The sequence below is a fragment of the Scomber scombrus genome, chromosome 21, assembly GCF_963691925.1.
Source record: "Scomber scombrus chromosome 21, fScoSco1.1, whole genome shotgun sequence".
NCBI classification, from domain to species: Eukaryota; Metazoa; Chordata; class Actinopteri; order Scombriformes; family Scombridae; genus Scomber; species Scomber scombrus.
The window spans coordinates 17,811,791-17,838,981 of record NC_084990.1 but is presented as its reverse complement, the minus strand read 5'-3'; the positions used below and the strand labels follow the sequence as shown (position 1 = coordinate 17,838,981).

General features: G+C 39.2%; 1 protein-coding gene across 3 annotated transcripts in view; it reads right to left on the bottom strand.

Moving 5' to 3' along the window:
* mta3 (metastasis associated 1 family, member 3) overlaps positions 1-25,852 on the bottom strand; it is a 33,313-nt gene extending 7,461 nt beyond the window's left edge. The window contains exons 1-16 of one of the 3 annotated variants that reach the window (XM_062442134.1): positions 25,637-25,852; positions 22,055-22,122; positions 20,735-20,828; positions 11,961-12,087; positions 11,733-11,796; positions 10,615-10,732; positions 9,800-9,902; positions 8,943-9,042; positions 8,655-8,843; positions 7,088-7,162; positions 5,725-5,783; positions 5,415-5,533; positions 4,682-4,839; positions 2,460-2,682; positions 440-532; positions 122-286 (exon numbers count right to left, since the gene is read on the bottom strand). In XM_062442134.1, coding sequence (XP_062298118.1) covers positions 122-286; positions 440-532; positions 2,460-2,682; positions 4,682-4,839; positions 5,415-5,533; positions 5,725-5,783; positions 7,088-7,162; positions 8,655-8,843; positions 8,943-9,042; positions 9,800-9,902; positions 10,615-10,732; positions 11,733-11,796; positions 11,961-12,087; positions 20,735-20,828; positions 22,055-22,122; positions 25,637-25,664 — 1,783 coding nt within the window. In that variant the 5' untranslated portion in view covers positions 25,665-25,852. Of the gene's footprint in view, positions 1-121; positions 287-439; positions 533-2,171; positions 3,982-4,681; positions 4,840-5,414; positions 5,534-5,724; positions 5,784-7,087; positions 7,163-8,654; positions 8,844-8,942; positions 9,043-9,799; positions 9,903-10,614; positions 10,733-11,732; positions 11,797-11,960; positions 12,088-20,734; positions 20,829-22,054; positions 22,123-25,636 lie in introns of those variants that run through there. The other 2 variants (XM_062442132.1, XM_062442133.1) reach the window with 2 other exon arrangements.
* Positions 25,853-27,191: the final 1,339 nt, after the last annotated feature.

Here is a 27,191-nt window from a genome sequence, read left to right as displayed (position 1 = left end):
TGTGCTTCTGGGCAGGATTAAATTAAGCAATAACAGTCTCATTGAGAAACAACTCATAATTTGTTGTGTTAAATTAGTTTAAAGCTCTGCTTTTAAGAAACGTGTGTTGGTGTGTTTGTACCTGAGCGTCTGTCCGGCTCAGCAGCCCTGCTGTGGTGATGGTAGCTGCGTTTTCCCAGCATGCCGTGGGGTCCGTGTGGAAGAGAGGAGAGGAGGCGTCGAGGGGGAGGCGTCTGCAGGCCCGGGGTGCGGTGGGAGCGAGGGGCGTGGGATGCCGGACGGGACTCTGGAAGAGACACCACACAGGGGCTGCATCAACTGGCTCCTACAGGCCACCTCATATTTTTCTTTTTTTACTCTTTGATTTTTCAGATTCAGGACATTGGAGTCAAATGAAACTGATTAGGATCAAATGATTTAACTGTGTGTGTTGATTTACCTAGAAACTGCAGAACACTGGTCAGAGTGCTCCTTTGGGCGGCTCTGGTTTTGGGTAGGCGAGTCCCCTGCCCTTCCGACACCCTTAACATGTCTAAACCAAACAAACGCACACATAAATATGTATTTGAACTGAGAACTGCAGTAGCTCTCCAACTTCCACCTCCTTTCTTAACTGAGTGAACAAAAATATTAAATACTGTCTTTAACATTTCTGTAAAATCATGCAATTAAAAACCAGTTTCATGTGAGTAGACTGATGTAATTCTGTGTGAAATATGCTGTTGATCAAAAGGTATTTTATGGTGTTCATGATTGGATCAATGACAATGATTTCTTTTTGTGTTTTAAGTAAATGCATGGTTTTAAAACAGGATGCAGGTGAGCAAATCAATTCAAGATGTTAAAATGGTAACTTACTTCCAGGGATGGCATGACCACAGAGGAACAATCTCTCACACATGCACATACAGATAGATGTAAGTACATGCTTACATGCACACGTCCCCAAAAAAAAAGAAGAGAAAAACATATTGGAAATGCACATACATCACAACATGAGGGCGATATGACAGCAGGCACTGAAGGTGGAGTCCATGCTGGAGGGGAGGCGTGCCTTTGCGGTTCCTCTGGGCTCGGCAGCCGACCAGAGAGTGTGTGGTGGAGTTGATGGACAGATAACACGGACACATGAAGCACAAGGACTCGGAAGAGATGCTTTCAGGTGTGACTTTATTTGGAGGTCTACTCTCACATTCACACAGTGATGAAAGAAAAGCGCATCAAGAGGTAGAAGATGAGATGGAAATATTGCAACTTGTCGTTAGAAAACGGAGGAGGAGGAGGAGGAGGTAAAGTGGAGTAGGAGGAGGAGGAAGTGGAGGGGTGAATGACTGAGTGGCAAATCCTGGCCGCAGGATTTGCAAGACAGAAGAGGCAACAGGATGGATTTATATGAATATTGCATGATTTGAAGACAGGAAATAGCTGAGTGGATGGTGTGCTATGATCATGGCCCTGTAGAGGTCTCCTTATGGGTGAGCCTGATCTACAGGGGAGGGAGTGCAGCCAGCAGCAAAGCAGTCAAAGAGCAGCTAATTAATCTAGTTTTTACTTCAGCTTTAACCTCCCTTCTTTCAAGTTTCATCAGTCCAAATCTGTCTAAAGCTCATTATAAATCCAAACACAATTGGACAATGAATTGCCTAATACACGCACACAAAAAACACTTGATGTACAGCATGTACGCAAAACTAAGCAAAACTGTTTTTTTTTTTTAAATGGCGAGGGCGAACACATAGAAGCCGAGATTTAATATTTACAATAAACAATCACCCTGAATGAAACATTCATGTCTGAGACAACTCGTTCAGCCAAGACATCACAAAGTGGGCTCGCCTTCGCCACGAGCGCCGTGCAAAATAGAGCTTCTCTTAGTAAAATACATTTTCTCTACATCTAATTGCAGCAAATATACAGCTCAGATTAGAATACGAGCTCTTTTTGGATCCTATTACAACTTATTTGTTAATTACAGGAGCAATATCAGTAATTGTGTCTGTATTTCCAAAGCGTGTGCAGGCGTGCTCATGTACAACAAGCCCTGTTTAACCAATAAATCTTTGTATATAATTTCAACAATGGCTTTCAGTTCACAGTAACTAAGAACCGTAACAGATAAAATAATCTTTTTTAAATGAAAGCACGAATGAAAAGATGATCAAAACTCATAGTTATGAGGACAGGCAGTCTTTATTGGAAACAGGGGGTGGGAGAATACAAAAAACCAAAATAATAATAACAATAATAATAAAAACAGAAAGAGAGACAGATGGGCGGGGGGGAGAGGGGAGAGACGGGCAGAGATGGGGGATTGATGGGGGGCAATCAGGGTGAGGAGGGGTGGCGAGTGTGTGTATGTATGTGTGGATGATTGTGTGTTTGTGTGTCTGCGTATGTTGTGTCTTGTCTGCAGGTGTGTCCATGTGGCAGAAGTTAGGAGGAATTGAAAGAGCTCTTACACTCTGCCTTTATGGCCCCACAGTTAATGGGGACAAAGGGTCGGCGCGCAGCACGGCGCAGCCTGATGATGTCACGGCACATGTGCCGGGCCAGCTTGGTGAGGCGGGTGGCCTGCAGCAGGAAAGCCTGCTTGGTCTTCATGGAGGACTTAGGGCTGCCGCTGTTTCGCATCGGAACCATGTGGTTGGACTGGCGAGGACCGTGACTCCGTGAGCGAGGCTCCTGGGACGAAAGGACAGGCAAAGAAAAAAAGGCCACTGAATATAATTGTATCGTTGATGACAAAAAAACGTTTTGATTCTTTTTTTAAAAACTGATCAAGTCTTACTTCACTTGTGCGCTATTTTCTGTTCAACTAGCCTCCGTGTAACAGTTGACAGTGCAGTTAAGATCAAAGGCGGCAGAAGCTGTTGTTTTTAAATGTTAAAGGACACATATGATGCACATTTCCAGGTCTATATTTATATTCTGGGGCTCAACTGGAACATATTTGCAGGATTTAAAGTTCAAAACTCCTTATTTATCTTATTCTGGCCCTTTATGCAGCCCCTCTGTTCAGCCTCTGTCTGAAAAAGGCTGTTTTAGCTCCTGTCTCTTTAAGCCCCGCCCCTACTGATGAGTTTCTAGAAGCTGCATCTTGGCTGACTTTCGGTGGCTCTGGAGGTTACGTAAACAAACAATAGTAGGATATTTTTTTTGGTTTTCTCGTTCTTTACAAGAATTGGAAACTTTTCAAATACATCTGTGCATGTTTCGAGCCTGAATCCTATCTGAATTAAGCGAATGGACAACGCAAACACCACAGCCAAAGACCTTAGCAACAAAGACTGCAGCACAGATGGCCGTTTGTGGACATGCACGAACAGCCTGCCATCATCACAGGGACGAAATGGAGCAAGCTAAAGCCCTGGATTTCAACTTGCAGGGAGCATTTTACATACTGTATGTTCACCCCAAGTTTTGGATATTGACCATGTTTAAACACAGATACCTGATATTTTAACCGTATAAAAACAGAAATCACAAAAAGCATATGTCCCCCTTTAATTCCATTTAAAAAACATATATACTTATATAAATATAATATAATTCTTATTTAAGTACAGAGGTTTACAGCTGCTTATATAAACCAAATACCATCATCACCCCATACAAAAATCATAAAACCCCAACCTTCATGAAGGTTATACAGTTCAGTTTCTGTTCAAACAGTTTTTATAGATGTACTGACTCAACTTTATGGTAATTTTTGAGACAGCAGTTTGTGGTGCTGCTTTATACTGAGAAATTATTTAAATTCTTTTTTCCACACCATTTATGTAAATGAAGGTAATTACAGACTCCAAATGACTGTAAAATTGAATCAACATCTCCCTGAAACATTTTCAACAAAAACTGAACATTACGACCTTCATGCAGGTAGAATTCATGGCTGTATTAGGTTGAACTGGATGAACTGGTAGTAGAGAACACACTGCGGAGAAGACGCTAATGGTACAGACGCTCCCTACAATAGACCACCTGTGGAGTAAAAGTACAGGTGTAATTAATTACTTCAATAAAGGCTGCACTCTATTTATATCATCCAATTGCAGGGCTCCGGTGTTGTCATGTGAAAACGGTCCATCTTTCCCTGAAAAGAGGGGTGGGGGAGGGTTAGGTCTATGTAAAGTGTAAACTGTGAAGCAAAAATTGGATCTCTAGAAATAATTCGCTGTGATGAATATTACATGCCAATCTTCTTTTCTATAATATGTTCAATTTTACATTACAATTTCCTGTGTATCAGCATAACCAGCAAACATGCCTGTGATATAAAAGGACCAATTTTTGTATTTAACTACCAGCTGTGGATATTTAGGGGAAAAAGTTATCGACTGGTCAGTTTTACCACTCAAAAAATAGAATCCACAGCGGAAAAGTGGACTGTGTGTTGTTTGTTAATGTGTGAGATACAGTATTTGATGTGTTGAGCTCACTGAATAATTGATGGTGAAAGCTCGAAACATAATTTAAATACATGCAGACTTTATCGACCTGCAGAGTGTGCTGATTCAGATTTTGCTTAATGCTTAAGCATCTTTATAACTTTGCAGGGGAAAACACAATTATTCTTTTAACTGCATAAATAGACTAAATATATTAAAATCAATACAAGATTTAAAACTCTTTTACTGCAGACACCCTGATTTCATGTTTCAGGCCTTCTGACAGAGCTTACATTGGTTGCTGGAGTGGGGGAGGTCCTTTCCTCTGGGGCCTCTGCTCTGCTCGGCATCTTCAGGCCGCCGTACTTCTTCCAGTACATCCAGCAGGAAACGCACAGACGGCATTGCATGTTCGGAGGCCCCCATGAGTACCACTGGGCCGACTGCATGGCTGTTAATGTACGAAATGCATTAATGAGGGTTAGAAGCACAACAGGGGAAAACTGATCTAAAGATGTTTGAGCGCATTAGTCTCACTTCCACTGTTGCTACTCTCTCTCCCTAAATGATTTTATCAATGTCCATAAAAACCTGCTATCAACTTTTGACATTAGTGCCTTTAGTGATTTATACATCTGAAGAAACTGTCTGCACGAGATGTCTCCTATATAAAAGGAAACATGAATATATAACAGGGTTGGGAATCATTTGGATTTGAAAGATTTTTAATCTATCAATGAATTCTGTTTCTTATGAAATCCCGATCGTAACCCTAGCAGATGATCAAACTAAGTGACATATTGATCTCTGGTTTAGTAACATCTGTCAAGATAAATAACCACTGATGGTGAAAATCAAAGAGCTTCAGAGTCAGAACACCACACGAGTGGAAAAGAAACCTTTAGCTAACCAACACTGAATTACTTTTGCTTTCATTTACTACATTTCCCACGTTCTCACTGCTCTCCTGATTTACTTTCACACTTGCCATGCTTTGACAAATGCACATGACAAACAAAAACTCACTATAGCAGCTCTCGCAGGCTCTGCCGCCGCCCGCTGCATGGTAAGCCCCGGGGCCTGCTCCATTCACTGTCGCCATTTTGCCATTGGTCATTGAGATCTGGTTGGGGTTGGGCTTATTACTGCAAGAGAGAGAGAGAGAGAAATAGAATAAGGATATTGAAGAAACAGACCAATGCTGCAGCCACCTTCTGCAGTGCTTTAAATCAAAACCTATTAATTATGCATAAATATTACCATCCTGCAGCCAGAGGTACATTAACGTTACTGACATTTATATCTGAATATTGAAATGTGAAAACGAGGGACTTACTATGTGGGGATATAAACCTGCTTCAGTTTGCTCTCTGCCTCTGCTGCCTTCAGCCTCTTCTGTTCGGAGAAAAAAAACAACACAGCAGATAAAATTCATTAATATGAAATCAACAGCTATACAGCTGTGTTTGACAAAAACGCTCTCAGACGGTTTGACACCTCTCAGTCGACATGATAGGCAGCCTAAAAATAGGCCAGTGGGATTAGAAAGATAATCATTAAATGTGTCAATGCATTTTAAAGGGGTTGTTTCCTTTCTTCTTGACATCTGAGGGGTTTTCCACAGAGCTCGATTCATATTTCATCACATGGGAAACGTTTTGGAAAGAAAACCCTTACTAGGAAACAGGATATGGGGTGAAATTCATGTTAAATATTTGCACTTTATTTCTCCAATCATAATTCAGCTGACTTCATCATCCTTTCAAGTGGAATTAGCTTTGCAGCAGTTAATAAAATACAAGAAAAGACAAGCAGAACAGATATACATAAAATATGTGTTTTTCAAACAGTTCTTATTGCTTGAGGGCAATTGAGGGAAAGTATTGAAAGCCTTTTATTCCACTGGATTAAAATTATGCTGATGCAACCTGTCACAAGTTGTCTTCATGCACTGAACCATATCAAACAGGAATTATAGGAATGACATGCAGCAGAGGTCTCTCACATGTTTGTATTTTAATCCTCTGAGCAAACAGTTGCATCAGGGGTGTAACCAACTAATATTTCTTATTACAGATTAACGTATGACTTTTCTTGATTACATGTTCAGCCGATGCAATGTCAACAACAATGAAAAATGTCCTTCACAAGTTCACAGAGCCAAAAGTTTCAAAAAAAGCCAAATGTAAAAAAAAAAGTTAGCAATTTGAATTAAAGTAGCAAAAAACCTAAAAACACTTAAATTGGCCTTCTCGAGATTGCAAACACAAAAGCATTAGCCACAAAAAACATTTTCTACCTGTTGCGTTTTATTCTAGTCAACTTAAAAAGTACCCTGTGGAGTTTTCGCTCACTTGTATCACAATAAAGCAATTTGATTGAGATGGGGAGGGGGTCCATGTTTAGTCTCTTCTCACAGGTTTTTAAAAAGTCAAAAAAAAAAAAAAAACTTAGACTTATTTGTACATGTTTTATGAGGTTGGCTTCAAGGAGGCACACAAAGTGTTTTAATAAGAAATACAACATGCAAACAGAACTTTTGTTTGTTTGCATGAAACCCCAACAGGGCACCTTTAAAGCTGAGACTTAAAAAGGTACAAACTAAAGGATTGTTCTTTGAGGAATATCTGACTATTCCTATCACACGAGAAAGTGATTTTTAAGATTGCATTGTTTTGAAAATACTGGATCAGTCTCACCTGTTGCACATATCTGTCTGTGGTCTTCCACATGTAGTAGTACTCTATGATACTGGTCAGAGACTTCCATGGCAGCTTCACAAAAGGAAAAGAAAGAACAAGTGTGGAGGGTGAGAGGAGAGAGAGAGACAGACAGAGAGCAAATTAATGATATTAATATCTCATGTTCTTGCCATCTGGGTGCGAAAGCTTTCATGTATATTTATGAGCGCGGGGCATCGTGACCACAGAGGCTGAAAGCTCTACTGGCTTTGCTTGATTCTGAGCCCCAGACGGAAAACCCACTCTCGCACAGACACACACACAGACTCACACATTTAATAATTATTCATGAGCACCTGGTGCAACTGCATACACCAGTATCCTGCCTTTATTAGAGAGCATAGGTACAAGGTGGGAAGGAAAGTTCAATAGAAATCAAAAAGTCGCCGTCTTTAGGCCTGACAGGTGACGATTAAAATTGGTCATTTCATCCTTCACAGAACAGGCCTTGAATTCATGGCAATTACAAAGGATTCCCATTGTGACAAAATGTCACCATTTGGGGACAGAAGTGTCAAAGTGTCCATAAAAACTTCCCAGAATCACTCCAGCAGCATAATCAAACTTCTCCACAGTCAATTTGTATGTTAATCAAGTTTTTAGAAGTAATATTTTGCACTACAATACATCTAAATACATTCTATTAGTGGCTTTTTTGGGTGATTAAATTTTCTGAAGTTTATTCCAAGCAGCTCAATGAGAGAGAGATTTTATGGCCGACATAAATGAGCTTGCAAATTAGGGCTACAACTAAAGGTTGTGTCAGAAAATGTTGGAAACGCTGTTTCCAAAAGAACAAAGTGCAAGCTTACATGTTTTGTTTTGTTCCAGCCAACCCAAAGATAGTCTGTTAAATTACCGTAGAGCAGCAAAGAAACCAGAAACTATTCACATTTCATCAAACTGGAACCACAGAGTTTTAGCTTTTTTCTTTAAGAAATTACTCAAAATGATTAATCATAATCAAAATAGTTGGTGATTAGTTTTCCATGCATCGATAAATAGCAGTAAAACAGCAGTGAAGTGTATCATGCTGGAGGAGTCATTTGAGAATGTTTTCATGCCTTCTTCCCAACATGAAACCTTGTCACCCCCGGAGTGCATCGTAACAGAAATGAACTCCTGCTGTTCTCCATTAAGAATGAAATCTACACACATTAAAACTGACACTTTTCAAGCCTCCTAAAGTTGAGCATTTTATGCCAGAAAGACTTAAACAGAAACAGATATTACAAATTCTTAACCAAGGACAAACTGGATGCTGAGAAGTGTAGTTTCCTGCTCTTCTTGTCTCACCTTCTCATGAAGACAAACAAACAACCTTTTTAATCTAGCAGTCTTAGGAGTCCAGGGGGAAAAGCTAACCTATAACTTGCTTTGGATCTTGTTCATTTTCAGGGCAGAATAATGGTTGACAATAACGCAAACTATAAACACTAAAATATGCCTTGTACTCTACTGAAAATGAAGAAATTAAAAATTCTTTAACAAAGCAGACTTTGCACAAGTTGTTGAGCACACTTACAAAGTCTTGTCGGATGTCGTTGAAGTCTTTTCCGTATTTCTCTAACGCCTCTTCGAACATGGCAGCTTCCGAGGCGCTCCACTCCTCCATCTCATCCCTGCAGAGCACTGGGCCACCCGCTGGGACCAGCACGCTCAGTGCACTGGACAGGTCGTAATTATGGCGATGCAGTGTGTCCATCGCATGGAACTGTGACCAACGTGCACAGAAATGGGTGAGAAACCGTCGCCTGAAGTTACGGTCATGTGCAGCAGGTGGGAGTGTGTGTTTTGTCGGAGTTCAACTCACCAGTGTGATATCTCGTGAGGCTGCAGCTGCACTCATGTGTAAACTTGGCTGTCTAACTGAGCTGCTGCAGTCCAGCGCCCGAGCAAAGGTCCCGACCGCCCTGAAAAAGTACACACCAAAAATACTGAATATAGGGACAAATTATCAGAGAGATTCAGGCACCAGATTCATTCATTGTAGTCAGTCAAGCTCATTGTTTATGTCCAAAGAAGTAGACGCACAGCTCCAAATACGGGAGCAAAAAAAGAGCAGAACATTTTGAATAAATGCAAATGAGCTAATCCTGAATTTAAAGACCATTTTTTGTTTTACGAATGTTCTATGTGAAAAGTCTTTATATCCAAAACACATTTATAAATTCACAAATATTTTAGAACAATAAAAATTGTCCAAACCACAAATAAATAAGATGTTTTCCTTTTATTTCAGCCTCACTGGCACATCTGTGCATTTCTTCCTCTGTGCTTGTATTGGACAATTTAATATAAATAAAAAGAAATATCTAATGGAAATGCATCCGTCTGCAATGCAAACACCTTTAGGTAACTATAAGAATTAAAAATAAAAATGAGCCCTATTTATGAGCTATCGCTTAAACAACAATTAAGTGCATTTATTACTTTTAAACCCTATTTTACGTCATCATACAACAAGGTATAGCAAAATAATGAATGAGCTGGTAACTTCAAAGCAGTGAGGGGTCATAATGTTTTAATACTATAAAGTGTTCCATCTTGTTGGAAAATGCAACCGCAGATCAGATGACTCGGGTCCATAACGTGCAACCATGTGACACTTTTTGGTTAATTAAATGCCTGGAGGTCGTCAATACAGGGGTCACAGAAGGGTTAGTTTACCGTGCCACCACTAGGAATTGGTCTATCTGTTTGTTGGTGAGTGGACACTCTGGATCCCACAGCTTCTCTTCTAGCTTGGACTGGTCCCTGTCGTCTGCTTCACCTGCAGGAAACACACACACACACACACAACGCTTGAACACAAGGTGAAGAAATATATCTTCTATAATTTATAATCCACCCTTATTTGGTAGGAGATGTGCATAAACTTTTTTCCTTGTAGTTTCCAGTCTGTGCACAGTTAGCTTTTGTTTGTAAAATGTTGGTGTACTGCAGTATAAACTTTGATGGTTAGTAGAAATATGCCGATTTTTTTAATATAACATGTGAACACATTTCTCACACTGCTGATTTTAAGACTTTCAGCTAAGAAGAAATAAAAAAACTTCTCTTACACAGCTTTTGTTTACACTAGCAAAAAAAAAAAAAAAAAACTCCACTTAAATTGTTAGACTTTTGTCTCCAGTTAACAATAACACTCGACCCTGATATAGAAGACTAACAGAATCTTTCGAGCTGTATGTGTGAAAGAGGCTTAAACTCAAATCATGAGACAATGTCATTCATTGTTCATGTTATAGCACCGGCACTCCCTAAAACCAGGGGTGTCAATCATGTGCTTTAACAACTAACAACTGATTTCCTGATCTCTAACAAGGAAAAAAGGCCACTATACTCCATATTATTAGAGCTTAACCTGCATATTCTCACCACTCCATACCTTTCCTGCTATGACCAAATGTAATCTATGCACATCGGAGCTATGAATACTGATAGAAACGATTGGTGTGAATCAATTTGTGTGCAGTGCTGACCCTCTTGTAGCATCTCAGGTACGTCTGCCTGAAAGCGCGGTCCCACTCTGATCTCTCCTTTGTCGGCCAGCAGGGTCTTCTGTGTTGGGTCGTACACCAGCGAGTAGAAGAAGGTATCCTGAAGAAACAAAATACCAGTTTCAAAAACTAAGAAAAAGCCTCCATTTATTTGGGTGCTTTTACACCTGTAGTTCATTTCACAGAGGAAATAAATTATACACTGTTGCCTTTTAGTTCTGGCGACTGGCAGCCAAAATCATCACATCATGGACCAACGTAGGGAAAATTTACTTCTGACTGACAGCAGGCCAGGCTGCACTTTTCTGCACCTTATGTGTTTATTTATCTTCTCTGAAGTCACAAAGAGCTCATAATAAATAACTGATTTTGAGCTATATTTGTTTATCTGTGCAAGTCAACCAAGTTTTATGAATAATGACGACCAGGTAAGAAACTGTGTAGTGCTGGGTGATGTTTAAGAGACAAATAGATTTATTATAAATAAGATTAATTTGTTAGGAAAAATATTTACTTTAAAGCTGCAGGAGTGAAATCCTTGAACGTTAATCTACTGTAATGTAAACATCACTAGTACTCAGGAAAATATGTACTTTGGTGACAGGCTTGGTGGTGCCTTCAGTGAAGCAGATACCACCATGTCTAATGAGATCTCGTTGATCTTGTGACCAGGATGGAGGGACTTGCTCCACTGAAGGCACCGCCAAAACTAAAGGCCGATGTCTGGATTCATTTCAGATTTAAAATCCACAGGAAAAGGCATGAATTAAAAGATAGATCTCAGATGTTATGAATCAATATCAAAACAATTCAAATGAAAATTGATTTGAATCCTCTATAAATTTGAACCTTAAATGCAACCTATTGCTGTAATCCCTGCTTGTGTATTATAAAAGTGTAATCCTTACTGTGCTGTCAACCAGACAGCAACATGCACAAATAAAAATAATAATGTTAAGAATTGGTGGGAGGTGAAGACGACTGATAAATGCTAAATTAACATTTTACCTCTGTTTCTGACATTTCCCAAAAAAAAAACATGAATGTGACTTAATCTGCCATGAGAAAACATACAGTAAACCAAAAAACAGTCATCATACCTCTTTGTCAAGGTATGAAAGAACTGCTTCAGTCTCATTCAATAATGCGACGCTGCACTTCCCCCTGAAGAGAGAGAAAGAGAGAAAAAAAGCACCATGTAAAACACCGTTACAGGAAGTGAACCGTGCTGGATTTGTGTGTTCATGGCTAGATGAATGACTATCCATGGGCACTGCCTGGAGATGATGAGCTGTGTGTGTGTGTGTGTGTAAGCCTTTGTATTGTACCTGATGTGTGTGGCAGGTAGACTCTCATACTGCCGGGAGAGGAAGAGCTCTCTGTGGCGAAGCTGGTGTTTCTGTTTTTCTGTTAAATCTGTCTCTATCGGGCTCTCCTTCTCTTCTTCCAACTCCTCTGCAAAAGTCACACACAGAAAATTACATTAAAAAACATATTAAAAGAGCCACAACACTGTGTTTAAAGGGAAAATTCAATGCTGTGATACAATGTTTTCATATAACTAAGTTACCTATGTAGTAAAAATGTGTAATAGTTTTATTTTTAAAACTGGTGCCCTGACTTTGACTCTACTTACAGTGTGTTTACAGCCATCAGAGTGGCTATTTAGTGAAAACTGAGCCGCGTTACATCTCTTTACGGAGGCTTATTTTCATTTACACAACAACTCATTGAATCTGGACATGATGTACCGGTGTGCAATGATCATAACACAGACGGCGAGCTGGAGTCAGTTATTATGATCGTTGCAAACTAAATGAGAGCTACACGGCTGCACACAAGGCAGAGCTGCTGATAGATGGTCAGAACACCTCCGAGTCTGCCGTCTCTGACTGACTTTGTTTGGGGAGACAAATCGTGGATGAAGGGGTTAAAAATTGTAACCAAACACTGTTTATTTTACCCTTTTTTTTTAAAAAACGAGGACTGTGCTCAAAGCTGGATACAGCCGAATAAGTGAACTTACTGTGTGGCAGTAAACAATCAGGTTTTACCCAAGTTTTCTGTCTCAATTTTTTCTGACCACCAACAGGCAGCGGTCATGTTGGTCAATGTTGCTCTGGTGATTTCTTCCTCCTCCATACTCTGTTTTGTCCGATTCTACAGCACTATATTCATAATCGGAAGATGCAATAATGGTGCCACATTTTGCTCCGACATATTATTGTAAAACTAGCTGTTAGTTTGTATCAGTGTTAAGAATCACGGAGAAACTCGGCACTGTGAAGCTGCAGCTGCTGAGGTAGACGCTTCTTCCTCCACAGTCTGTTGTATCTGATCCCACATTGCGATATTTCAGCTTCATATCATGAAACTAGTTTTCTTCCAAACATGCTCATATTTTAAAGTCTTAGTTTGCTTTTCCCTATCGCCAGTACATCATAGTAAAGGGGAATGTTTTGGGGGATCAACCTTTCAACGTCCTCGAAGACAACACTACAGAAAACGAGGAAAAATAGTTTGACATATCTGCCAGTAAACGAGCAGGGAGCTCTGGCTGCAGGCAACAAGGAGCGGAGTTAAACTTTCCTCATTTGCATACACTGCCCACATTGTAATGATATAATGCTGGTTGAGAATCAAGCAGTGTTACAGGGGCACAGCGAAGAAAAAATACACACAAAATGTATTCTAAAAAAAGCGATGGAGACTTGATTTGTGAGCTCCATAGTGGAGTTTTTGGGTTTTGTTTTGCTTTGGGGGTTTTTTTCCCTCCTTTGTATTGTTAGTCTTTTGTTGACATACATCTAAAAGAGAAACATTATATCCACCCCACAAAATTATGCACCCTTTCTGCACATATGCTCCACAATAAAAATATTTCAAGGAGCAGAAAGCAGCTGAGGAAACTAAGTAAGATGGAAGCAGCTCTGAGTCGAGTATTTACTCGTGACAGATAACTCGCCGAGCAACAAGTTATCATAAGTCATAAATGGTTTCAGTAAAATTCATCCATTCATCTCTCACTTTTCATACAAGGCAATTATATTTCATCACTGTGCCTGTCTTCAAATATTAAAAATAGGCTGATAAAATGGCTCTCCGGGCTCCGCAATCACAAACTACTGCCGCCATCCGTTAAGGATGCTATTATGTTCAGGACTATTTACTAGAAATTTAATTTTAAGAACAGAGTGTCAGTCTATAAATACTGGATTAGTTGGTATGCTGCAGATGAGTCAGCACATAACATCAGGCAGCAGACAAACACATTAAATCACTGTTGCACACCATAATGTGCAGGCCAGGCATACACTTAAACGTGTAATAAAAGATGGATGCCTATAGGAGACCATCTTTATTTATCTGTGTTTTCAGTAGCTTGTATTTTCACTCCAACAGCTTCACATCCGCAGACTCTCTACTTCTACTGACCAAGTAGATCACATTTTAGCTGCACTGTAGCACAACAGACTTTGACTGTGGCTGCAATTAATTATTATACTCATTATCGATTAATGCTGATTATTTTCTCCGTCAGTTGTTTTTGGGTTAAAAATGGAAGAAAATGGTGAACAATGTCAATCATCGTTTCCCAAATAAATCCCAAAATGATTTTTTTATTTTGTCTCACCCAACAATCTATAACCCAGAGATATTCAGTGTGCTACCATAGAAGACTAAAAGTAAAACCAGAAAATCTGCTGGAAAAAAAGAGAGAGATTTAGCATTTTTTCTCTGAATATATCACTAAACCTTCTATAAACAGTATACAGTGGAAACAAACCAGGCCGCACAGACAATAATAGCTGTCGGTCACACTCAAGACGAGCTTCAAAGGAATTCATGAGCCATTTGTGCACATAAAGAGTGACAGAAATAGTTGTGTAAGGAAGGGGGGGGGGGAAATAGAGTAGTTGAAATTGTAACCACTTTCTACTCTCTGCACACCTGATCAATCGCTGCACTGAAGTGAGCATGCTTGATTGATTCAATTGATTTGTTTTAGTTGAAAAGAGCTGAAGTTGCAACAAAAATTGACGAGCACTTCAATTGCCGCACACTGATCCGCTGACAGTCCACTCAACCGACCTGCGCCTCTGGTTGATTCAACGTTTCTGCAAGTCTTAGTTTAGCTTTCAGTTCTCGAATAACCCCCCATTTAAACAACCTCTCTTCTGTATGTTCCTGTTCCCAATTTAACCAACAGAAAGCAGCACCACTGTTTCCCCATCAGCGCTCTGATAAATCAGGCCTCTGATTGCTGTGTAAAGACACAGTGGCTGCAAAGTGAACATTTTCTGCTGCTGACTCACTTTAAAAGCTTTCCACCTCCAAACCACTGAATCGCTTTCATTATGAGGCAATTACAGGAAGTGTAACTCTAGTTTGTCGCTGAGGTTAGCGACTGGTTGCTAACTTCATGGTGTACACGCACAATAAAGACATTTTTCAGGATTTTGTTAGTGTATGAGTAAATTTATGTTTTCAAGATACAGCGATGTAGAAATTGTAAAAAGAAGGATGCCAGAGTGAACAGACTTGTGTTTTTTAAATATAATTTTTGCATGCCACAAACAAAATTATATATTTAACTCCATTATTCCTTATGGAATCATTATTCCAAGGGGAGGCAGCAAAACAGTGACAAATACTTTAAAAGCTGTGGGTTTAGTGGTAAAATGTGTATTATTTACAGAGATTTAGGGGGATCTATTAGCAGAAATGCAATATAATATCCATAAGTGTGTCTTAATTAGTGTATAATTACCAGAAAATAAGATTAATTGTGTTTTCATTACCTTAGAATGAGCCCTTTATATCTACATAGGGAGCGGGTCCTCTACCACGGAGCGCAACATTCTGAGCTACTACAGTAGCCCAGAACGGACATATCAAACACTGGCTGGAGTTTTGCAGCCACCCGCTGGATGCCAATTTAACCACTAAATCCTACAAACTGGTCCTTAAACTCTGTTTATGCCTCAGCTGTGGTTTGGTCTTGGGCTACAAATCTTTATCAACACAGATAGATAAAAACAGATGCACATGTTGCTGACAGAGCTGCAGAATCACTCTACAAAGGAAACTGTTGCTCCCCGCTGAAATTTGTAGGAAAACCAATAAACTTTCCGAGAAAACACATCAATATTTTTCTATCTCCGCCTGTAAATCTGTAGTTTTGGTATTAAGTCCTGCTATGAGCCCTGTAAACTGAACATTCAGTTTTATTTCTGTAAATCAGAGTCGCTGGCCGTCCTTTGTTTTGCCCCTGAGGTAATCTGACCAATAAATTGTGTGAATTCTTTTTGTTTTACTGTGCGGTGGGCATTGTTAAATTTAATTTCTGTTCCCCTCTCGTCTGTTGACAAGAGACCCAGCACAGCACGGCAATAAAAGCACATGTCCCTGCCTTCTTTATGTTTTAGATTTTTGTGCTTGAGATTAAGCTACTTTATGTTTACAGAGTGAGGCCAAATCAGTAAAACTGGTTCTCTATAAACAGAAGGAACTGAATTAAGACTCACAAGTCATTCCTGTCTGTCCTGTCAGTCCTGTCTGTGTCTCAGTCACGCAGACATGTGCGGCATTCAGGCCAAATACGGCAATGCGTGAAAAATGGCAGCTCGCTTACTCATTTGAATGGGGGCAGTGCGATTTACGGACACTCAGAACTGGTTCTTACAACATGTAGTTCAACTATGTCAGAAATCTAATGTGTTTAGTTGTGTTTATAGTTGTTCTTAACAGCTTCACTGAGAGGCAAAAGTGAAACGCCAACTGTAACTAAGTGGAGGGGAATGGGGGAGCGAGATATCGTTTAACTACTCTGATAACGGTTGCAGATTTTTAGACAGTCTCTCCTGAAAGTCAGGCACAGTGATTTTACATTCATGACAGATGTAGCCGCGTCGTGAATGAAAAACTACTTTAATCTAACAGAAAGCAGAATGAACCACCGGTTTCTCATCTGCTCTCTGATGCACCAGGGCTCTGATTGCTGTGTAAAGACACAGCGAACGCAAAGTGAATTTTTTTTTCTGCTGTTGATTCATTTTAAAAGCTTTCCACCTGCAAACCAGTGGAATGGTTTCATTACGAGGCAATTACAGTAAGTGTCGCTGCATTTGTCACTGAGGTTAGTGACTGGTTGCTAACTTCTTGGTCTACACAGTGAGATACGGACAATTTTTAGGATTTTGTGATTGTGCGTTTATATTATCGGATACAGCGATGTAGAAATGGTGAAAGTGCAGGCAGCCGTAGTGAACAGCCTCTGTTGGGTAGGATGCTTTAAATGCCACAAACTAAATAATATTCAACTCCATTAAACCATGTGGAGTCATTATTCCATGGGGGAGGCAGCCGAACAGCGATAAATACTTTAAAAACTGTCTAGATATCAGTGAGGGTTTAGTGGGAAAACATCTATTTTTGAGTTTTGACAGAAATGACTCGTTAAAGGACCGATGGGTAAGATTTAGGGTGATCCACTGGCCAAACAAGGCCATGTGTGGAAAACTGCAGCCCTCTCATTCATTTGAATGGGGGCAGTGCGATTTATGGCCACTCAGAATTGTTTCTTAGGACGTATAGTGCAACAACATCAGAAATCAAATGTGTTTATAGTTGCTCCGAGCAGCTTCACTGAAAAGTTGAAGTAAAAAGCCAAATGTCACAGAGAGTGGAGTGTGGAGAGGAACAGAGGACACAGCGCAAACTTTCAGACCCTCTCTCTTCCTCTTCTAAAGAAAGCCAGCATCGTGTTTTTCATTCATGACAGAAATAGTTTTGTCATGAATGAAAAAGGAGAGCTAGAGAGAGAAATTGAAGCCCTGACTCTTTTTTCAGCTCTGCACAGCTGACTTATCAATGCATGAAGTGGGAGCTTGAATGTCAGCTAGTCCGTTTCTGAGAATTACAGAAATGACTACGCACAGCCCTCCTTTATCCCCTGTTGGAAAAGTGTGGAGGGGGAAGGTGGGGTTAATGGTCATGTCCACCGTCCAACAAGCTTGTCTGAGGGAGTATTCATTCAGCACACCTTAAGCCCCTTCCAGACATGCACCTCATTGTGTAAATGTTCTGGAAACTTAACATGTTGGTCTCACATGGAGCCGCAACCATCATTCAATTAAACAACAGAAAATTAATTGCAAACTATTCTGAAAATGTATTCATGATACTGAATCTTTTCCAAACACTCTCTGGTTCCAGCTTCTTAAAAGTAGCTCTTTTCTGTTTTTTTAAGTCCTCTGTGATAATAAACCGAATCTCTTTTTGGTTGTGGCCTGTCGGTCAGGACAAAACGAGACATTTTAAAATTGAATCTTGGGCTTTGGGAAACTGGTCTTTAAATGGGCCGGAAATCTTGAAAAAAGTCAATCTAACTAAGCAATGGGGAAAAAATCATCAATAATAAAAAATAAGTATTAGTTGCAGCCCTAGTATCATGTCTGAAGGACCACTCGAGTCACTTTTATGTAAAAGTCACGATGGCAATCTCATGAAGTCGTAACACTTTCAACACAGCCCAAATCTGAATTAAATGCCGTCAGATTAACGTGAAAACCACAGCAGCATGAGGTGAAACGTGCACACAGAGATTAAATACAATATGTAATAGATTTAAATCTCAATCATGATGCAAAAAGAAAGAAAAAACAGCTTAATAAACCAGGAAACACATTGAAAAGAGCAGATTTTAAGTTTAAGTTGTTAAGAGATCAGGATATGAAAATCTTCCCCTCACTGTCCAACCAGGCAAAAAAGGTCTATAAATACATTTTTTAAACATGCAGAATCATAATCCATATCTTCACTTTTCATTCAACTGATGAATAAATTAACACCCAGCAAAGTGCTTTACATACAGCGCGGGAGCTACTGAAAACTACTAAATGAGTCACAACTTGTCATCATGTCATTCAAAGCTTGTCCATGTTGAACTTTGAACAAAACAAAAGTCTGACATCCAGCAGCCTAAATGATGAGAATGATGACACATTTTTTTAAGTGGATTTACATTCAGGAGCATGATGAGCACTCATGATGGTCATTAATGAAGGCTTAAACAGCAAATTAGAACTAATAATCCATTAGTGATGCAGCCTGTGACAGAACAAAAAAAAACGTCTTCTTTCTTTGCTGTCACATCAGTCAAGTCTGTCTTTCTCCCTTTCTGTGCAGAATATGGAGCGAGCATTGTGTCTATAGTTCTGTAAATGTCCTGTCATATCTGAATGAAGCCACAAGGAACGTCCATGTCTAAACGCTGTCAAATTAACAGACAGATGAAGCGCCCAATGTTGCATATTCCCTGTCTGAAAAGGGCTTACATAAAACATTCCTGATGCTCTGTCATAACCTTCTTTACTGGCTCTCCTGCCATTGTCTCCTTATCTTAATCCTCCTCACCAGGAATGTGGAGTTTCCTTGGCAGAGGGGAGTTTTTACGTCAGAAAATAAGCAAAAATGCAATTTCTTGAGACCGAAAGGGGCCGAGTGAAACGTAACAGGAAACAGGTAGAGGACTTCCCACACAGAACAGGTGGTGATGTGATAACAACGCCTTCCTTTCCTTCAAAGCTCAATCAACTAGAAGAAATATCTAATCGCAATCATTTTTGACTGGTATTGCAGTTGTGATGTGATTTGCAGTATTAGAGAGAATCACATAATTATTCTAATTTTCATTTTAATCTGGAAAAAATATTTAAAATGATTATGATGTGATTTTTTTTTTTTTTTGCAGGAATTTGAACCAAACAAAGATGTTTTCTTAAGATTGTAGAATATGATGTGTAGGCAGCACAATACTTGATTCAACATTGTCATTTGACATTTTGTCTTCAAAATTGCACCTCCTGCGATTTGAATACTGCAAAAGGTCATATTGCAATTTTCAGTTCGATTAATAATTCAGCTTCCTCTCTCTCCTCATGAAGTCACGTTGACAAATTAATCCTCTCCCTTCCTGTAACAAGTGATTGAAATTAATGTGACACATAAATATGAATATTGGCATATTTTCAAGTCACACTGAAGCACCTATTTATGTTTCAGTTACACCATGTCCAAAAATAGCTGTGACCAAATGGTTGCACTCTGGAGCCATGGCTAACATGAAAAACAAATAAACAAACAAAAATCATCTTATTGCCACATAGTTTCAAGTCTACTGATAATTGATTATTTAATAATTGTAAAACAATATTTAACAAAAAAAAAAAACTGTCCTTTTGTCAGTTGAAGAAAATAAGGACAATAATTCACTGATTCTGGCTGCTCATATAGGACGATTTGCTCCTTTTTTTTTCATGCTGTTGTAAACAGAGTACAGTTGCAGCTAATAGTTAGTTTCATTATCTATTCATCAACTTGTTTTGTCCAACCAACAGTCATATCAACAGATAACTTTAAAATGACTTAAAACAGAGAAAAGCAGCAAACAATCATATTCATAAAGACAGAAGCATGAGTTTGGCATTGTTGCTTAAAAACGAATGATTAATCAATTATCAAAACTGTTGCCAGGTAATTTTCTGTCATCTGACTACAACTAGGACACAAGCGTCTGACGTGTGGCCGTCTCTCTCCCTCCCTTTATTACGGTTTTGTTGTAATCACAAAGACGTCTTGCTTACAAAACCACGCAGCCTCCATGTGTACCTTTTAGAAATCTGCTTGAACCCTTTCATGTAAAAGCACTCAACAGTTGTCATATTGTCTGCCGTCTTCTTCAAATCTGAAGCAGGTATTCATAGCTATTTTGTTTCCAGTCCTACACTGCCCTTGAGCCTCACAGACAAAGACACAGGCAGTTATTTAGACTGAAAACTATTTTTTATTTTATTTTTGGCAGCAAAAATCTTTCAATTTGTTACTGACTTTGAAGACGTTCTTTCATGTTTCTGTTTCTTTTGGATGTTTCCTCTCTGGAAGAACCTTATTAACACATATAGCCACTGTGGCTCAGGAGCTAGAGCCATTTTAATGCAGGTTGATCCAAAACACTTAATTGCTTGAGAGGAACGTGTGACTTTCATCGACATGTGACCCCTAAACAGAGCGTTGAATGTCAGATTGGGTGACCACTCACTTGCATGTTTGTCTGCGAGCTGGATGAGGCTGTGGGAGATGTCTCTCCTTCTGTAGAAACAAACCACCTTGGCCTCCACATTCCCACTGGCCGTCTGAAACAGAGAGAGAGAGGAGAGAGATCCAGTTTTAATAAAAGAGGTGGCAACAAACCCCCCCCTCCCCCCCCCCCCCTCCCACTACCACCACCTGCACAAACCTCTAATTTCCCAAAAGACCTGACTCCTTTGTGTTCTCATCAAGTTATGCTGCTATGACAAGCTGACCAGGGTGACGATAGCGCTTTTGATCAGATGATTGATTGATTGCCTTGCTGTATAATTAGGCTGACAGGCTTAAAGACTCAGCTGGTATTAAATGCTGTGACTGACCGGTGAGTGAATGGATTTAAGGGGTACACGATTTCAAAAAAACTGCTTCCAACTTCTGCTGCTTTATATGTGTGATGGGAGGTTGCAGCTAAGTATGAGCGGATGTATTTAAAACGGCAGTGCACACCTTGAAGGATGTGGACAAAATAACGAGAACACCTCGAAGTATGATGCAATACAAAAGCAACAGCGCCGTTGTAAGTGACAGCCACATAAAATGTTCATCAAGTCTGAACAGCCGCTCTTTTTCACCCTCAACTAAACAAAGAAAAGCTTCAGTACTTGTTGCGGGGTGTTACGCGGCATCATAGTGCAGGCAGTTCCTGTCCACCCCCCCCCCCTTTATAACTGAAGGCACTGAAAAGTCTCCTGTCTTTTTTTTATATAATGTAGTGCTTCTGTGTTTTTTCAGGTTGATACTGACCTGATCTGACATTTTCCCACCCACATCATCTGATAATGACCAGCATTTATCGAGGTATCTAACAACATAGGAAAAGCTTTTCTGACATTTTAAAACAAAAGACCATGTTAGCTTTGGTCTGCTCCTAATTGAGATCGATGGCATGCTCCTACGAAACAATTTAAAACAGGAAACTGATCTAATACTGGCAGAAAAACAATCTATCAGCTGCTAATCAGTCCAGTGATAAATATTTTACATCTTGTCTCTGAAGCGCTCATTTCACTAATGTTTCCTGCCTGCACAAACACTCTAATACAAGTTATAGAGCTGTGATACCAACGGCAGTGAGGAGACCGGGGGGGAACACCTGTCTCTTTCTATCATATTACAGACAAAATGACCACACATACACACACACACCACACCACTGTGAAAGGAAAGTGTTGGTAGAGGACGTAAACAGAGAGGAATCCTAGTTATTCACCCTCAGGCATCAAAAGGCATAAATACACACACAAACACACACACACAAACACCTCAATACCTTGTTGAGTTCTTCTATCCGGCGGATCAGGTAAGGGTTACTGGAGGAGTTCTCAAAAAATACATAATCTGAAAAAGAAAACACAAAGTGATTACTGTCAAGCTGTGAAAAAAGTGATAATAATACAGTGTATTTAAATTATCATCCACACTCCTATTTACATCTCAGGTTGAGTAACATATTTTAGCCTTACACCTCATTTATTACGAGTACTCCATATACTTAATATTGCACTCATAATACTGTCAGAGTTACATGCTGGACAGTTTTTTTTTTAAGTGTCAAAACTGATGGAGCAGAACCAGCAGAAGTTATTGTCTTTTTTAAAAATTGCACACATTACCCAAAATACAACTCAGCCACTGACAGTTTGGTTGGAGTTGGGTGTGTTACACTAGTCTAACGGCTAATGTAGCCTCAGGCAGAGGTGGGAAGCGTACTACTACAGTGGTCCAGTGACCTCACGTCTTTCTAACTCCACACCCACAGACTGTTTCTGCCATTTTCAAACTTTCTTTTGCAAAGCCACATAAGTGAACTCATACAACTGGTTATTTCCCCACACATGCTGTAGTACATCCAGGCTTTGATGCGCAACTTTGGTAGATTTCCCCTTTAAGTACACAGTTGAACAACTCATGGTACACTACAGTGTGGTACAGTGAGGCCAAACACAAGACACAATCTGTCTAAATGTGAAGCAATTCCTGACGAGAAAAAGAGTTTAAACAAATGTGAAGACCACTGAGGTGGGTAACTAACTGGATAATTGTGACAAGCAGGCACCACAGAGAATATTAGATTTCTAAGTTAAACAGGTCAAAGGCAATTATATGTGTACTGTAGGGTTTTCACAGCTGGTGAGACAGTTAGGCGACTGTTACAATTTTGTTTGCATTTTGGACAGGGATACAGCAACGCCATCATAGATTTTTACACTGCCCGTTAACAAAATTCAACGTATCGTGACTTTACCAAACAAGAGGGGAGAGAATTTCAGTCTGATTCAACTCTGACTGAGCAAATGCTGCCTGAATTTTGTCATTTCTAACTTGAGACAAATCAAACAAGGTGATAAATCCGCAAAAAGCACTTTATTAGGAAAGCTTGTGCAATCTAATTCAATCCAATACAACAGCTCTGTCATAAAGTCTAATTTTACGGAGCGTATACATTATATTGAAAAGTGTTCCTAATATTTTGTTCACCTTATTTAAAACACATGCATACGTACAAGAGGGGAAAATAATATATAATGCACTCCAGTGAACAAGCACCACCCACTACAACCTCAATAATAAACATAAAGAATAATTATCACTTTTCTTACAATGTGAACAAAAACTGAAACTGTGTAAGCTTCGTAAAAGTCGAATTTATTGCTGAGCTGTTTTATTGGATTGAATTAGATTGCAGAGGTGTTCCTAATGAAGTGCTCAGTGAGTGTATAATATATGTCAGTCTGACATTGTCAGACTTGTCATAGTGGAGATTCAGTGCATATAAAGCATTTGCAGCAGTAGTACTATTTGTATTAGTATTAGCAGTAGTAGTATTTCCAGTAGTAGTAGTATTCACAGTGTTTAAGACAGGACAACTTGAATGCATGTGTGAATTTGAAGTACTACGAGTTGAAAGTTAAAAGACACGTTCACCATTTTCAAGTCAGGTGTCCATATGAACACTTAAAGGGGATTTCCTCTCTGTAATCATTCATCCTGCTCATACTGGCTATTAAATGTGTCCACACAGTCATTTTGTGCTAAAATGCATTTAAAAGTTGATGTGAAGCTTATGTGAGGCTTCAGCAAGTCTGAGTTAGTCATATCAAGTGGATATCTGCCACATTTACAGTCTTTTTAGCGTGAAATTCCCTCTCTGTGTTTCCTTGAAAATTGTTTCCCTGTGGAGCTGCGTGTGAAATATAGTCACAAAAAGCAGGACTTTGGCACTAAAAAGACTGTAATGATGAAAGATGTCTACTTGATTGAACTGTTTTGGACAGCTGAAACTTCATATTTGTCTTAGATTAACTTTTGAATACAATTTTTGCACAGAATCCAAAGCTTGTGGTTTTGGCCCCCATCACTTGCATTGTAAGTGCATTATAAAGAGGTGTTTTAATGGTCAGTGAACAGGAGGAATGATCACAGCAAAAAAAACTTATTTCAATGTTAATTTGAGCACCTGAGTGTTGTTTTAGGAAATACTTTTTTCCTGTCCTTTAATTTGCTATTGTAGCAATAGTGGGGCAAACAATATTTAAAAAAGGAGTAATTTCATGACAAATTTGTTATTATTTCACACAAGGAAGCTTGAATGCACCTGTGAATTTTAACATCCAGAAGGTGGGAATTACCAAGAGCACCTGAAGGCAGCAGCAGTTCAACAGAGGTGACCATATGGACATCAAACGGGTGACAAAAGTGTTGCCAGTAATATAATCTGGACAGAGATGCTCATTGTTTCTGTGCAATTTGGGCTAATTTACAGTCCTGATAGAGATCTGAAGCCCGGCTTAATTTGCTATTATAGCAGTAGTGGAGCAAGCAATATTTTTTCTTTAAATGGGTAATTTCATGACAACTTTGTTATTATTTCAGACAGGAAAACTTGAATGCACTTGAAAAAGATCCAGAAGTTGTGAGTTACCAAGAGGCACCTGAAGGCAGCATAGGTGCACCAGAGGTGACCATATGGACATCAAACCGGTGACAAAAGTGTTGCCAATAACATAATCTGGACAGAGATGCTTATTATTTACGTGACATATCAGGCTCCTGTGCAATTTTTGGGCTCAATTCAGAGTCAGGCTTCATCTGACTGAAGCCCTGGCTGCGTGTTAACAGAGGTGTTCAGGTTCATCTAGCGCGACGCAACGACGCCATGAACCGAGACAATAATTTGATGTTGAATTCCTGCAGAGTGCTAACAAGCTAACAAGCCAATTTTTAATCATTAATTGCGGCTGTGGTGTGTGTAGGTGGACTGTGCAGCAACACCCGGCATGTAATATCATCCTCCTAGTTAGATGCATTGTCCAAATAGTGTAAAATGGTCTGCATTAATGGTAATGTGTGGTGCTAGCGTTAGCTAAATAAGGACTCGTACTAATGGCTGCATGCCAGAAGAGGCAAATACAAAGGCAGCCTCAGACTGACCGTGATAACATTTTAACAGCCTTTTAAAAACATGTGTGGTCGTGAGGTGCCGCGGGGTTATCAGCTCGCCGTATCCCCCCCTTGTGTAATCACCCGAAAACCAGAGAGCAACTAAAAGGTGGCGACAAGTGGAGAAAAAAATGTTTACATTGTGAGCTAATGTTAGCCACGTTAGCAAAGCTGGCGGCTAGCTGCTGCTGCGGAGAGGCCTGACCCATTTTGAGTCACAAATATTTAGAAATCCTCACCTTCCTGCTTTGACTTAACGCATCTCTGCTAGTATAAGACAGCATGGGTAACTGGATAAATGCAAGAGAAATGAAATAAAGCCACAAAAAGCGTCCAACAAGCGGGACGCAAAGTGGAAAAAAGGGGTTTCTGTTTGATAAGGAAAGAAAAAGATCCACATTGACATACATACCTCCGACCCGGTACATGTTGGCCGCCATTTCTGCCCTCCCGGAGTGTTAACATAAACCATAAACTAAGAGAAATACAATAAATTAATAAAAAAAAAACTATAAAACACGGGTTTCTTAAAAAAGGTGCCGATAATTTATGATCGTCGAGACTCCGGATGTGTTCCCAATCTGGAGGATTTTTTTTGGTAATTCAACCCCCCCCCTCTCTCTCTCGCTCTCTCTCTCCTCTTTCTACCCTTTACAATACAGTGAACTCACATCAGCCAAAAGAAGTCGGATCAACCCGAAAAACCACCGACTGCTGACGTCGGGAGGGGGGCCCGCGCACGCGCAAACACGGCACACACACACACGCACACCTTTACACGCACGCGCACACACCTTTACCTTTACTTTTATAATATTTATATAATAAATAAGGATGTTTTATTCTAAATGCAACACTAATATCGTGATGTTTGGGAGGAGACTGTACAAAACTGCAACCATACATATAAGATAAGGGTTAATATTATAGAAACAGAGTTAATTAACTATTATCATAACTGTAGTGTTTATAATAATGACAAGTCTAATGATAATACAATAATAAAAATAAGTCGTGGCTATAAATTACTTTTGGTGCACCAACCTTTAAGATAAGGTATTCCTTTATTATTAGTTCCACAGTGGAGAAGAAAGTCAGATATATATATCATAATATTTATGATAAAAAATGTGTTTTATTATAAATGCAACACTAATATCGTGTTGTTTTGAAGGAGATTGTAGGCTACAAAACAAAATATAAAGTATTGAATAAAAATGCAACCATACATATGAGATAATATAAGATAGCCTATTCCTTTATTAGTCCCACAATGGGGAAATTTGCATTGTTACAGCAGCAGTGGACAGCAAAATAGAATATAAGAGCAGCAATAAGAAAAGAATAAAGAACAATAAATAATAAGTACAAAAACAATAAGAACAATAATAGTAAAACTATATAATAAGATAATTGTTAATATTATAGAAACAAAGTTAATTAATTCTTAATAAACTTATCATAACTGTAGTGAAAATAATAATGACAAGTCTAATAATAAGAAAATGAGAAAAAGTCGTGGCTATAAATTACTTTTGGTGCACACACTTTTAAGATAAGATATTCCTTTCCACAGTGGAGAAGAGAGTCATCATTTATAATATTTATGATAAATAAGGATGTTTTATTATAAATGCAATACTCATATCGTGATGTTTTGAAGGAGATCGTACAAACATCAGGCTTAAAGTATTACATAAAATGCAAACATACAAGATAAGGGTTAATGTTATAGAAACAAAGTTGATTCATTCTTAATAAACTCAACATAACCATAATGAATATAGAATAATCATAATTAACTCAATAGTAAGTCTTTCTTTTGGGAGGGGAGTGGTGTGGACTGTTTAATGTTTTTGGTGGTCTGTGGCTGCAGACAATATCAATGCATGTATTCAATCCTACATGTTCACTTTATTTACTATATTACTTATGCTTGTTGTAAGCGTACTGTCTGGTTGCGTTGT